The following is a 15,396-nucleotide window of genomic DNA, read 5'->3' as shown; positions in this document are numbered from 1 at the left end:
GAAGTCCACAGAACTTAGGAAACTGGGAAACAAACACTAATAAAATTTCAGCAACATCATTTCTACCACTGAATCCTCAAAGACGGGATCAGGATAAGTCCCTCCTGGATCAGAACTGTAGCAAGACAGAAGCTTGTGCCAGAGCTGTGGGCACCTGTGTCTGGGTTCCATTGTTCACAATGGCCTGAAGCAGAAGGGCTGGGGGAACACCCACGACGGGACCACATAACATATTTTCCCAGTCCACTGTGAGTGCCAAGTTGTGACAATGTTTTCTCTCTAATGAGTCTTAACATTTTATTTTTCGGTTCCTACCTGAAATAATTTCTCTTCTGGAAAAAAGCAAATCCTACGATGAGAACAGTTACAGCCAGTTTCACATAGAGAATGCTCAGCAAGGAAGGCAGGATGCTGGTTGTACCTTTAAATACAGGCAAGAGTAAAACGTCTGGTCAGTTTGATAACAGTTCTTAGCAAGAAAATAGAGGCAAACAGCCCTAAAATCATGTAAAATAGTTCCAAAAGTTTACAGAATATCCATTGTATCAATTATAATTCAGATATAGCTCAGACCACTATTTCAGGATCAAGTTTAGGAATCAAGTCTAACTTTTGTGCTTGATAGGTATTGGCAAGTATTTTGAAGTGGAGAAATGCACACTAAGTATTATTAATACTTCCCAGTTATAGAAGGGAAATTTCACATGCAAATTTTGTTCTTATGAAAATCCAATAGCATGATTTCCATACACTTTCCATACACTCCTTTTCCTTGGTCCAAGCTCCCCAAAGTGCCCCTGCCTCCTAATGCCCTGTCCCAAACTTCCAGCCTCTTCTTTTTAAATTGTTATTTATGCATAATTTGTAAATACAATCTGCTGTGTTCATTCAGATTTGCTTGCATGTACATGATTTCAGACTTGATATTGGACAACCCCTTGATACTTGGATAACCAATTAGGGGCCATCCCTGAGGGGAGACTGCTTCACCCACTCTCAGAACCTTTAGTTAACTGTAGTTCTTTGTTTAAGGGAGAAGCCCAGTGAAGTTTCCCTCTTCCATATTTGCATATTTATTGTTCAGGACTTATTTAGGCAGCCATATTGTTGAGGTTTCCTGGGTGAAGTTTCTCTGACATTTCTAGATGACACAATCTTCCCACAGATTTCTTCCTTCTCTGGCTCTTATAACATTTCTGCCTCCTCTTCGACAATGTTCCCTGAGCGTTCATTACATGTAGAAATTGTGTTGTAGATGTATCCATGGGACCTAATATCCTACGGTCACTGTTCTCTGCAGTCTATCTGTGGCTCTTTGGATGGTTTCTATCACCAGTAGAAGCTTCTTGGGTAAGGGTGAAGAGCCATGCTTACTGGTGGCTGTAAAGGTACTTAGAACTTAGGCATTGTGCTGGTTAGGTGAAGGGCAGTGGTAGTTTTCTCTCTAACATCAGTGGCCTCACTAACTTGGAGTAGTTAGCTAGGTCTCTAGTACCAGCCATGATTTTCCTCCTCTTGAGTTGGCCTTAAGTATAATTTGACAGCTATTAGTTGCTGCCAAAATATGATTGCCACCATCACACCTTAGGGACCAGCCTTGCTTGTCCTTGCTGTGGTTCATAAGCCTCACAGCTCGTTGGTACTACCAGTTGCCTCCCCCTTTAGGCAGCTCACAGCAGTTTTGGTGACTATGGAAGTTAGTCCTCAGCAGGAGGTTTTTTGGGTCACATCCAGCTTAGATCCTCTGAGTCCTCTGTCTGAAGTACATCTCATGAAATTCTTAGTCGTTTGAAAGACATTATTACATTTTATTTGTTTATAAAAATTGACCATTTCATATAAAGTATTGTGATCCTATTAATGTCTAACCCCTCTAACTCCTGTCAGATCCATACCTCACTTTGTTACTTCAGAAACTTTGTGTCTTTTTTTAAAATAGCCCACTGGATTCAGTTATGTTGTCCATATACTCCTAGGTTGGAGCCTACCAGAAGCAATACTCTCAGAGATAGCTGACTCTCTCTCCTCAAGAAACCATTAACTGTCCATAGTTCCTTAGTTAGCAGGGTAGGGACTCCTGAGTCCCTTTCTATTCTGTGTTAGAGTATAGACTTCTGTGGTCTAGTGTGGGTACTGTACAGAAAACTACATTGCTGACAGCTAATAAGCTCAGACCCTGTCACAGCCAGAAGCTGTTTTTCTGTGATCTTCCCTGATTGTTGAATTTTATAATCTTTCTGTTTTTTTTTCCTTGACAAGTTGAGAGTTGCTGCTTTAACCATTCTTCACTGAAAAAAAGAGACTTCTATGAAGAGATATGAGGGTCACAAATTGAGGTAGAGTGATCCAAATTGAGAGAGTAGCTTTATTCTGTGTCCTTTATGCAGAATAATAAATAGGCAGTGAGCCCTCCATCCATGGGCTCCTGGACACACTTAAAATACCGAGCATCTATTGTCTCCTTGGCCTTAAATCCAATCAGAAGCAATTAACAGCCTCTACATTGACCAGGCCATTAGTGCACACGCAGGCACTATTCATTCATCAGTAGATACCCATCTGGACTGTGTCCATGTTCTAGCTATTAGGTATAGAGCATTTATAAATATAGATAGGCATATTATCTCTGTAGTCAGAATACTTTGGTATATTCCTGAGAATGGAAGAGTTTGGTCACTATTTCTATAAACTCGTTTTTCTGATCTCCACAGTACTTGCACCAATTGTAGTCCTACCAAGAGTAAAGGTTCCCCACCCCCTATATCCATTGACTTTTATTATCTTAATATTAGCCATTCTGATTTGATTAGGGTAAAACTTTCAAAGCAGTTGGGGCTATCACCAGAAACACTAAATTTTAATTAGAGTTTGGACTTGGAGCCAGATACTACCACCATCACCACCATTAAACATCTTGTAAAGGAAGAATGGTTTGAGATTGAGTTATAACAAATGATCAATTAAGCCTCATGACTATGTATTAATATAAATCCTAAACAGTACAGTTTGAGGAGCTTCTGTACAGGAATAACATCAAGGAGCCAAGAGCACAGAAATCCTTGCAATGGCATGAGGCTATGTGCTCCTTCTTCCATAGAGGGCCCTATGAGTCTCTTCAACTTTTCTATCTCTGTGTTTTAGTCTTCGTAATAAGCCAGTATAGTAAGAATAAGCATGGTGCCTTCCTCAGTTCTGGGAACCATTCTAGCAAATCACTGGAACTGATACATGGATTATGGAAACATCCTGGATTAAGACAATATGGATTATGAAACACTTATAGCTATATGTAGATAGATAGATGCATATATAGATAAGAAATGCAGATGATAAATGAAAACCATTAGAAGTGTCTGAACTGGGTTTGTTGTCCTATTTAGTTTTCATTGTCAACTCAACAAAACTTAGAGAAATCTGAGAGGCCAGTACACTGTGGGTGTGACTATTCCTTGGGCAGGTAAGAATGATAGATAGATAGATAGATAGATAGATAGATAGATAGATAGATAGATAGATAGAAGATAATACATACATACATACATACATACATACATACATACATACGTACGTACGTTCGTACGTACGACAGACAGATGGATAGATGGCTTAGCATGGGTCTGAGGACCTAACAAACTGCATTCTTCCATGGTTTCTGCTTCAAGATATTGTTCTTCCCTCTTTCCTCCCCTAAGTGGCTTTTGGCCACATTTGTCACAAACAGATAGACAGAAATTCAAATATTTATCTTTCATAGAAGAATAAGTTAAATATATATTATTTCTTCTTTTTAAAAATGGGGCAGGATACTTACCTCGATTCTGTTCCATGGAGAGAATCCAGTTATCAGTCAAATGGGAGATAAAGCAGAACACACTGTGGCCATTGTTTTTCTCCCTGTGGCACTTGCTCCTGACAATCATGGTGTCATTGTGTGATTTACTCTTAGTGACACAGTCCTCATCTGGAGTCCACAAGATCTGCATAGCAGGCTTGCTTGCAATTGCCTCACAAACTACAGTTCTATTTTCCCCTGGAAAGAGGGTTACTTCAGAAAGATTCAGTCTCATCATAAAACTACAAAGGCATTTGTTCCTATCTAAAATCTGATGAGCTCAACCAGGCAGCATACACCAGCTGATATGAGGACCCCAACACATATACAGCAGAGGACTTCCAAGTCTGGGTTCAGTCAGAGATGATGCACCTCACCCTCAAGAGACTGGAGGCCCCAGGGAGTTTAGAGGTCTGGTTGGGTGGGGGTGGGAGGTGGGGACATCCTCGTGGAGACAGGAGGTTGGGGAGGAGGTTATGGGATGTGGAACAGTCAGAGGGTGGATGAGGTGAGGAATAAAATCTGGAGTGTAAATAAATAAATAAATAAATAGAAGAAAAACATCTGGTGACCTAAATAATACAGTATGTGGCTTACCTGGCACTTGGATGCTATGTCTCTCTTGGAAAATCCCATCTGTTGTTTCTATCCGACATGAGTAATGCCCATCATGCTTGAGGGCCATTGATTTGATGGGAAGGTCAGAACTCTGGTGATGTGCAGGGACCCTAGTGGTTCCTCTCTCAGTACAGATTTTTTTACTGATCTGCTGCAACTCTGCTCTGTAGGGTAGTCTGCAGGAAGGCCAGTCTCTGGGAGTTATTTCCCATATTCTAAGTGTTGCTTCTTTTGATGGACTAGGATGACAGAAAAGCTGAGCCTTGATACCTATCTGTACAGACACTGGAGTGATAACTGGACACACACACAGACAGACAAGCAAAGAGAGAGAGAGCTTAATAACGGATTTGGTATGTTCAACTTACCTACAGTAGATTACATTAAGTTGTACTACAATATTTTTTGTGCTGGAAATTATGCTCCAAAACCGATATGATTAATAAATTAAAATTCACAAAATATGCATTATTTTTAAGCAAATTCATATACTGATTGTATCCTCTGATACACATTTCTGGTGAAACAGTGTGTGCTTTAAAGTATTTGTAGTTAACACAGGAGTTTTATTATCTAGGGACAAGCAATTGCTTCGTAGTGTTTCTGCTAAGAGAGAGAAAGTCAGATATGAAAACAATATAATTACATTAAATTACAAAAATAATATTCTAAATCTAATTTTTGGGTGGTGGACAATATTGGTGTCATCATACAATTTGTGTTTCTTGGGAAACAAAATAGTATACTCAGTCATGTGACTGTCTCTGCTTAAGTTTTGATAAGTACTAATATAATCAGTAAGTCTCCTCCTAAGGATTTAGATAAGCATTAGAGTAGAAAATATACTACACTGTCATTAAAAATAACTCTTGACATTCATTAAACTAGTTAGAAATTTGCATGTTTATTTTTATTTTTGATTACTACGTAAGTAAGATAAATTCAATTTAAGAGATTATTAATAGCTTCCCCAAGCCAGATCATCTCATGGAAAAAAAATCAGTAGAAAGATGCTTAGAAATATTTACTTCCAAATAATAATAATAATCAGTAGAAATAGAAGATGGTTAGAAATATTTACTTCTAGTGAAAAAAGTATAAATAGTTGCAAAACCATGAAAATTTCATAACATTTCTTTCCTTCCTATTAGATAGGTGTAAACTCAGACAGTTCTGCTATTTGCGTGTTGCCCATAGATTTTGTTTCTGTATTCAATCAGAATTAAATACAGAATTAAAACAGATTGTCCATTGTACTCTTTATAAACAGTTTAAATTAAACTCCAGAATCTACAAGATTTTCCAACTTAGAACCTCATGCCTCCTGTACATTGGCAAAGGCACTGACTGGTAAGGGTTTACTGAAGGGTGTTTATTCAATCAAAACATCTCATCTGTGACAAATATAGGTGTCAGAATGACCTCGCTTTAACATAATCAGAAACAGTTATACTATGAAGGAGCATATTGTGTGAGTAAGTCTTGGCTTTCCTACAATCGCTCTCTTTTCTTGTTGTTGTATTGCTTACCTCCTTTGGCCACACATTTTATGGCCAAATAAAGACCATGTAAGCAGATAAAGAAAGAATAAGCTGGAACTTTAACACAGACCGTAGAGGAAATTAAACCCACTGTGGTGGTTGTAATGTGAATGGCCCCATAGGTTCCTATAGTTGAATGCTAAATCACAAGGGAGTGGAACTGTCTGAACAGATAAGAAGAATTAGAAGGTGTGGCTTTCTTGGAGTGAGTGTGGCCTGGTCAAAGCAAGTGTGTCACCAGGGTTGGGCTTTGAGGTTTCAAAAGTTCATGTGAGTGCCACCATTTCCCAACACTGATGTAATGGGCTAAGCTTCTGAAACTGTAAGTCAGCCCTCAATTAAATGCTTTCTTTTATAAAAATTGCCCTGGTCCTTGTGTCCCTTTACAACAGTAGAACAGTGACTAAGATACCCATGATCTTTTCATGACTTCAAATTGACCAAGGCTTAGAGGCAGGCAAGGATGTGCCTTGTTTGAGAAACAACTAAGCAGACTGACTATTCAGGACCTATCACAACAAAGCCCTTGGACCACTGAGTGCTTCTACTAAGCCTGAGGCTGGAATGCTGCAGCCAGTGTATTAGCTACTTTTCTAACCAAGACTCACTCTCAATCTCCATGGTGACGCCCACTCCATCAGGGAAGATATTATCATCTGAAAAAGGAAATGAATCATCCGGTGGGATCTCCTCCCGTCCTTTCACTGAACAACTTGACTCTAGAAAATATTTTAAAAGAGAAGATCTATTTTATATTTTCATATACAGTAAAAGCCTTCTTTCTGAACAAAGTCTTATTCAACACAATAGATAATCAGTTAACCACGACTAAATTAAAATAATTTAAAATTAAAATTATAAGACATCACTAAATGTTATGACATCTGAGGATGAAAGTGCATTAATATCTTGAAATTCACACTTATAGGATATAGGGTTTCCAGTTTATAAGATAACTCATTTAACAAATACTATTTTACAAGGGACTGTAGGGGGAGGAGCTGATACTAAAATCTGGTTCCTTAATTGTTTTCTGCTTATGTCAATAAAGAAGCCAATTGCCTGCTGAGGGAAAGAAGGTGAGATTTCCCAGACCCAAGGGGAAGAGGAAAAAGTGAGGGGAGGAGGAGGGTTTTTTTTTTTTTTCTGCCAGGCTTTGGAGGGAGGAGCACTAACAATGTAAGGCTTAGAGGGAACTAGAACGGATGGCGGCCTCAGCCATGGGTGAAATTCTAACATAGGATAGCTGACAAGTTTAGGACTATAGATTCTGTACCCAGCAGTTGTGTTATCTGGCTGGTTTTAAAATATTAATGCTGTCTGGTGTTTTGCATCTGCAGGTGGTTGGCTGGTGTAGAGCAATTGCAGCTTCTGGTATTCATGGGAATAGTATCAGCTGGCAATTGGCAGAGCTGAGTGAGACCAGGGCGGCTTGGTGGAGTGTCTTAGTCAGGGTTTCTATTCCTGCACAAACATCATGACCAAGAAGCAAGTTGGGGAGGAAAGGGTTTATTCGGCTTACACTTCCATACTGCTGTTCATCACCAAGGAAGTCAGGACTGGAACTCAAGCAGGTCAGAAAGCAGGAGCCGATGCAGAGGCCATGGAGGGATGTTCTTTACTGGCTTGCCTCCTCTGGCTTGCTAAGCCTGCTCTCTTATAGAACCAAGACTACCAGCCCAGAGATGGTCCCACCCACAAGGGGCCTTTCCCCCTTGATCACTAACTGAGTAAATGCCTTTCAGTTGGATCTCATGGAGGCATTTCCTCAAATGAAGTTCCTTTCTCTGTGATAACTCCAGCTGTGTCAAGTTGACACAAAACTAGCCAGTACAATTGACCCCTTGTCAACTTGACACACAAACACATCACTAGTAAGCCTCAGCCCTTACATTCTTATTCATCCCCAAGATCTAAATAACTTTAGAAGTCCCACAGTCTTTACATATTCTTAAAATTTCAATTTCTTTAAAATATCCATCTCTTTTAAAATCCAAAGTCTTTTTACAATTAAAAGTCTCTTAACTGTGGGCTCCACTAAAACAGTTTCTTCCTTCAAGAGGGAAAATATCAGGGCACAGCCACAATCAAAAGCAAAAGTCAATCGCCAACCGTCCAATGTCTGGGATCCAACTTACGATCTTCTGGGCTCCTCCAAGGGCTTGGGTCACTTCTCCAGCCATGCCCTTTGTAGCACACGTGTCATCCTCTAGGCTCCAGATGCCTGTACTCCACTGCTGCTGCTGCTGCTCTTGGTGGTCATCTCATGGTACTGGCATCTCCAAAACACTGCATGACCCCTTCAGTCCTGGGCCATCAATTGCAACTGAGGCTGGACTTTCACCAATGGCCTTCCATGGCCTCTCATAGTGCCAAGCCTCAGCTGCTCTGCTCAACTCCTTCATGCCTTCAAAACCAGTACCACCTGAATGACCCTTACACATTACCAAGTCCAGCCACAGCACAAGGTACAACTTTGGCTATATCTGGAACACAGCCACTGTGCTCTCAGAAAACACTTCCCAGAAGATGTCACCTCAATGATGCTGGTCTCTTCTTAATCACCGCTAATTTCTTAGCTCCAGCTAACCAGCATCAATAGTCCCAGTAATGCAAAGTTTTTGCTTTAGTAGTTCTGGTATCTTGTTAATCACAGCTGATTCTTCAGCCCCAGCTAACCAGAACTACAGAATCTTCACAATCAAAACAGGAATGGCCCTGAAAAGAGTCTTTAATTTTCCCTCTGAAATTTCACACACCAGAGTTCCATCTTCTGCAGTGTTCTCAACATTATCTTCCAAGCTCCTACACAACATCTGACAGAGCTCTTAACAACGGATGGATCTTCAAGCCCAAAGTTCCAAAGTCCTTCCACAGTCCTCCCCAAAACATGGTCAGTTTGTCACAGGAATACCCCACTCCACTGGTACCAATTTGTCTTAGTCAGGGTTTCTATTCCTGCACAAACATCATGACCAAGAAGCAAGTTGGGGAGGAAAGGGTTTATTCGGCTTACACTTCCATACTGCTGTTCATCACCAAGGAAGTCAGGACTGGAACTCAAGCAGGTCAGAAAGCAGGAGCCGATGCAGAGGCCATGGAGGGATGTTCTTTACTGGCTTGCCTCCTCTGGCTTGCTAAGCCTGCTCTCTTATAGAACCAAGACTACCAGCCCAGAGATGGTCCCACCCACAAGGGGCCTTTCCCCCTTGATCACTAACTGAGTAAATGCCTTTCAGTTGGATCTCATGGAGGCATTTCCTCAAATGAAGTTCCTTTCTCTGTGATAACTCCAGCTGTGTCAAGTTGACACAAAACTAGCCAGTACAATTGACCCCTTGTCAACTTGACACACAAACACATCACTAGTAAGCCTCAGCCCTTACATTCTTATTCATCCCCAAGATCTAAATAACTTTAGAAGTCCCACAGTCTTTACATATTCTTAAAATTTCAATTTCTTTAAAATATCCATCTCTTTTAAAATCCAAAGTCTTTTTACAATTAAAAGTCTCTTAACTGTGGGCTCCACTAAAACAGTTTCTTCCTTCAAGAGGGAAAATATCAGGGCACAGCCACAATCAAAAGCAAAAGTCAATCGCCAACCGTCCAATGTCTGGGATCCAACTTACGATCTTCTGGGCTCCTCCAAGGGCTTGGGTCACTTCTCCAGCCATGCCCTTTGTAGCACACGTGTCATCCTCTAGGCTCCAGATGCCTGTACTCCACTGCTGCTGCTGCTGCTCTTGGTGGTCATCTCATGGTACTGGCATCTCCAAAACACTGCATGACCCCTTCAGTCCTGGGCCATCAATTGCAACTGAGGCTGGACTTTCACCAATGGCCTTCCATGGCCTCTCATAGTGCCAAGCCTCAGCTGCTCTGCTCAACTCCTTCATGCCTTCAAAACCAGTACCACCTGAATGACCCTTACACATTACCAAGTCCAGCCACAGCACAAGGTACAACTTTGGCTATATCTGGAACACAGCCACTGTGCTCTCAGAAAACACTTCCCAGAAGATGTCACCTCAATGATGCTGGTCTCTTCTTAATCACCGCTAATTTCTTAGCTCCAGCTAACCAGCATCAATAGTCCCAGTAATGCAAAGTTTTTGCTTTAGTAGTTCTGGTATCTTGTTAATCACAGCTGATTCTTCAGCCCCAGCTAACCAGAACTACAGAATCTTCACAATCAAAACAGGAATGGCCCTGAAAAGAGTCTTTAATTTTCCCTCTGAAATTTCACACACCAGAGCTCCATCTTCTGCAGTGTTCTCAACATTATCTTCCAAGCTCCTACACAACATCTGACAGAGCTCTTAACAACGGATGGATCTTCAAGCCCAAAGTTCCAAAGTCCTTCCACAGTCCTCCCCAAAACATGGTCAGTTTGTCACAGGAATACCCCACTCCACTGGTACCAATTTGTCTTAGTCAGGGTTTCTATTCCTGCACAAACATCATGACCAAGAAGCAAGTTGGGGAGGAAAGGGTTTATTCGGCTTACACTTCCATACTGCTGTTCATCACCAAGGAAGTCAGGACTGGAACTCAAGCAGGTCAGAAAGCAGGAGCCGATGCAGAGGCCATGGAGGGATGTTCTTTACTGGCTTGCCTCCTCTGGCTTGCTAAGCCTGCTCTCTTATAGAACCAAGACTACCAGCCCAGAGATGGTCCCACCCACAAGGGGCCTTTCCCCCTTGATCACTAACTGAGTAAATGCCTTTCAGTTGGATCTCATGGAGGCATTTCCTCAAATGAAGTTCCTTTCTCTGTGATAACTCCAGCTGTGTCAAGTTGACACAAAACTAGCCAGTACAGTGGAGTTAGCCACAATAGGTTGAAGGAACAAAGTTCCGGGTTAGGACAGCAGCTGGCCCTTGGTGGAGCTATGTCAGGACTGGGACCAGCAACAGCAAGTTCTCAGAGCTGAGCTGAAAGTGCAGCCCGGGAAGGCAATAGCGTGGAGATTTAAAATTACATGTAACAGAGACAAAGTTTGGAGCTAAGACGAAAGGATGGACTATCCAGAGACTACCCCACCTGGAGATCCATCCCATAATCAGCCACCAAACCCAGACACTATTGCATATGCCATCAAGATTTTGGTGAAGGGACCCTGATATAGCTGTCTCTTGTCAGGCTATGCCAGTGCCTGGCAAATACAGAAGAGGATGCTCACAGTCAGCTATCAGATGGAACACAGGGCCCCCAATGGAGAAGCTAGAGAAAGTACCCAAGGAGCTGAAGGGGTCTGCAACCCTATAGGTGGAACAATATGAACTAACCGGTACCCACAGAGCTCGTGTGTCTAGCTGCATATGCAGCAGAAGATGGCCTAGTCGGCTATCATTGGGAAGAGAGGCCCTTGGTCTTGCAAACTTTATATGCCCCAGTACAGGGGAACGCCAGGGCCAAGAAGTGGGAGTGGGTGGGTAGGGAAGCAGGGCAGGGTATAGGGAAGTTTCTGGATAGCATTTGAAATGTAAATAAAGAAAATATCTAATAAGAAAAGAATCAAAAATAAAATAAAATAAAATAAAATTACATGTAACAAGGGACTCCTTCCCTTTCACCACATCATAACCATTTCTCCAGGCATGGCCTTAGTCAGTGTGGGCATCCTCGACTGAGCTGATTTTATTCTCCAAATACCACACTCTAATTTTGTTTGATTGTGTGATTGTCATCTTACCTAGACCATGTAGTGTTGTTCTTTTTTTTTCAATAAATTTAAGCTCACAGTAAAAAAAAAGATCCATTATCTCTCTTCCTCCTTTATTTTTTCTACTTTATAACAAGGGAAAAAAATAAAGCACAAATTAAAGGAGAAATTGAAATGATAAACCATGGGTACTTTGACTTTCCAGTTCTATAGCTCCAGTTTTCTGCTGGCAATTACTTCTCTTGACTTCTGTAGAATACTTTAAAATTAAAATTGCCCTAGTCTATGCATTCGAGCATTATCTTAGTTTTTGTTGATCTTTGCAGTTATAACCTACTTAATCTCAATGAAGTCATGGCCTCTGTTACTTTAGGGGATATGCTTCTACCACAGGATTCCACATTTTTTCACTCTCCTTGAAAATTTGAGGAAACCATTCCTCTTCCATTCTTAGAGGTTTGAGTGTGAAGAAAGATGAATTTCAAGATCTATGCTAACAGTGAACAGAAGAGGGATAACTGTATCAATTTTAGATAAATAAAATTTGAAATCAAGAAAAGATATTAGTGGTAAAAAATGGGCATTATATTAAAATGTAGCAACAATTCTCCTCAGAAAAACAAACCCTAATTCTTAGCTTGTGGGTACCTAACAACAGAGAGTCTAGATGAAAAAGCAAAACCTGTTTCAAACTTCCTGAAGAAATGGTTAAATAAATACACTCTATAGTTCAAAGATTTTAACATCCCTCTTTCAGAAAGGGAAAAACCAACAATAGTTACAAAATTATGCAAGGCAAAGCTGAACATAACGACTGTCACCAGCTCAGTATAATTTATACCTCCACAATTGACTTCCTATAGTAAGTAGAGGAATACATTTTTTTCCCAAGCTCAAATGTAGCTTTGTTGAAGATAGAATATATCCTGAGCCATAAGACACATATTGCAACTTATTAACATTTATTTTATGTATATGGGTATATCACCTATATGTATCTATGAGCATCACTTACATGCCTGCTGCCCCCAGAATTCCCAATAAGACATTAGATCTCCTGGACCTGAAGTTGCAAATAGTTGTGAGCTACCATGTGGGTACTGGGATTCAAACACAAGTCCTCTGAAAGAGTAGCCAGTGCTCTAAACTACTGCTAACCACTGATCTATATCCCTGGCCCAAAATAGTAACACATTTTAAAGGATAGAATTGCACCATGCCTGCTCCTTGACTACACTGGAATTGAACTAGAAATCAGTAATAATCAATGGTCCCCACAAGGATCTGGAGATGATGTCATATTTTTCAAATAAAAATCTAGTGAAAGATGAATCTTAAGGAAATTTTTAAAAATATTTAAAACTAAGTAAAAACAGAAATTATCAAAACTTGTAGAATATGGAAAAGCAGTGCTTACAGGAAAAGTTAGACTTGGTTGCTTTTATGAGAGAATAAAATTTATCTAAAATCAATCATTTAAACTCCAATTCAAGAAATTAGAAAAGGAGGAGGAGGAGGAGAAAGAGGAGGAGGAGGAGGAGGAGAAGGAGAAGGAGAAGGAGAAGGAGAAGGAGAAGCAGAGGAAGAGGAGGAGGAGGAGGAGGAAGAGCAGCAGCAGCAGCAAAAAATTCAGGGCCAAAATCAGTGAACACAAAAGAGCAGAGAAAATAAACAAAACTAAAGTTGATTCCTTAAGGAGATCAGTAAATGCATGCATGCATACATACATACATACATACATACATACATACATACATACATATATACATACATACATGCATACATACACACTTTGAAAATTTTTAAAGCAAGTTAAATTAATTTCATGTAACACCTCCCTGCTTTCTTAATTGATGAAAATGGGTTATTAATGGTGTACTTGATTTCAGATTCTTTATCTTATTATACATCTTGAAGTAGAAAGACATAACTGGTATCTTTATATTTGAAGAAAAATCAATTTGCTTTCCATTTGTAAGTCTGCTTAGGAACTATGGTTCTGGAGAAAAAGAGCTAAGGCAGAAGCTCTAGTACTGTAGCGGGTGGGCTCCACTGCCCTGTCCTTATCAGGGGTATTTCAGGCTCTGCCTCCCCCTCCTCCCACTAGTAACTGCCAACACTTTTACTTCAAATGCTTTAAAAACGACTCCATACTCTGTGGCACCAATGCACAAACCGGCCTGCATCCAGACAATGGTATCTCCCTTTCCCTTTCAGTGCAGGACTGCTCTCTCCTAGCTAAGCTCGGTGCCTCCACTTTACAATAGATCCAGATGATTCTCTCTCTCTCTCTCTCTCTCTCTCTCTCTCTCTCTCTCTCTCTCTCTCTCTCTCTCTCACAAGTCAACTGTAAACATGAAGCAAGGAAGAAATCTAGTAAAGCATTTCTTTTTCAGGCAGTCTCTAATCTTCAAATTTACGATAATGCTTAATAGAATAATCTCTTTAGTAGAATATTTGTAGAAAACCTGTTTATCAAGAATAATCAGTTTAAAAGTAAATGGTAGAGTGTTAAAGTGGTCCTATTAGCCTGAAACGAAGTTATATGCCTGGAAGTACAGGAATCAGGAAGCTGAGGCAGGAGGATTATGATAGTCCAAAGTTAACCTCAAAGAAAATATCATTTCCTAACATTCTAGAATGTTAAACTTACCAGGCACCAAAATAGTGATGAAGATGAGTAACATCAAAGCCAGAGTCCTCCCCAAAGCATGCATCTGGAGTGGAGTCAGGTTAAGCACAAATCGTAACCCTCTGAGTGGAATCAGTGACTCCAGCTTGGTCAACTTTGTTTATGCTCAGTTCACCGACTTAGGAGTGACTTTTCTTCCTCATTCCTCTATCTTTATCTTCATCTCCAGTCTGCCTTCAGTTGGCTGACTAAGCCTGCACAGGAGAAAAAGGCAGTGATGTTTGCTGAATGATAAAGAAAGAAGTCAAAACAAAACTCATTCGTTTTCTCACAGTATTAAGACATTAAGATACAGGTTCTGAGATTCTGCCTAGACTAGTCTGTGCAGGTGAGAGTGTGGACTGCAGAAGCTAAAAGCTTCTGGGACAGGCAGAAGCCACAGAGATTCTGGGGCAGACCGCTTTTCAGGCTCCAGACATCCGGGCTCCTTCCCTGCCAGAGGAGAGGTGTCCAGCCTGCCCTGGAGGGCTTTGCCACAGCATCTGGTGGAGACATCTTGCTTCCCGGATCCCACCGAGACTAGTCTGCACAGGAGAGAGTGTGGACTATAGCAGCTACACAGATTCTGGGACAAGCCCTGTTTTGGGCCTCATCTTCTGCCAGGAGGCAGGTCGAAATGCCAGATATCTGTCCACCTTCCCTGCAAGAGGAGAGCTTGCCTGCAGAGAGTACTCTAACCACTGAAACTCAGGAGAGAGCTAGTCTTCCAGGTCTGTTGATAGAGGCTAACAGAATCATGTGAGGAATAAGCTCTAACCAGAGACAACTATAACAACTAACTCCAGAGATTACCATATGGAGAAAGGCAAATGTAATAATCTTACTAAGAGAAACCAAGACCACTCACCATCATCAGAACCCAGAACTCCCACCTCAGCCGGTCCTGGGTATCGCAACATACCCGAAAAGCTAGACCCAGATTTAAAAGCATATCTCATGGTGATGGTAGAGGACATCAAGAAGGACTTTAATAACTCACTTAAAGAAATACAGGAGAACACTGCTAAAGAGTTACAAGTACTTAAAGAAAAACAGGAAAACACAT

At 40.9% G+C, this 15,396-nt stretch overlaps 1 protein-coding gene across 13 annotated transcripts in view; it reads right to left on the bottom strand.

Moving 5' to 3' along the window:
* Cd200r3 (CD200 receptor 3) overlaps window positions 1-14,553 on the bottom strand; it is a 114,770-nt gene extending 100,217 nt beyond the window's left edge. For 4 of the 13 annotated variants that reach the window (XM_017317153.2, XM_017317152.2, XM_006522674.4 and 1 more), the window contains exons 1-5: window positions 14,313-14,536; window positions 6,600-6,710; window positions 4,430-4,747; window positions 3,812-4,030; window positions 316-421 (exon numbers count right to left, since the gene is read on the bottom strand). In XM_017317153.2, coding sequence (XP_017172642.1) covers window positions 316-421; window positions 3,812-4,030; window positions 4,430-4,747; window positions 6,600-6,710; window positions 14,313-14,376 — 818 coding nt within the window. In that variant the 5' untranslated portion in view covers window positions 14,377-14,536. Of the gene's footprint in view, window positions 1-315; window positions 422-3,811; window positions 4,031-4,429; window positions 4,748-6,599; window positions 6,711-14,312 lie in introns of all 13 variants that reach the window. The other 9 variants (NM_029018.4, NM_001128132.1, NM_027578.1 and 6 more) reach the window with 7 other exon arrangements.
* Between the last annotated feature and the right edge of the window lie 843 nt (window positions 14,554-15,396).

The sequence above is a fragment of the Mus musculus genome, chromosome 16 (genome assembly GCF_000001635.26).
Source record: "Mus musculus strain C57BL/6J chromosome 16, GRCm38.p6 C57BL/6J".
Classification (NCBI taxonomy): Eukaryota; Metazoa; Chordata; class Mammalia; order Rodentia; family Muridae; genus Mus; species Mus musculus.
The sequence above is the reverse complement of the archived record's forward strand: the minus strand, read 5'-3'. Positions and strand labels throughout refer to the sequence as shown.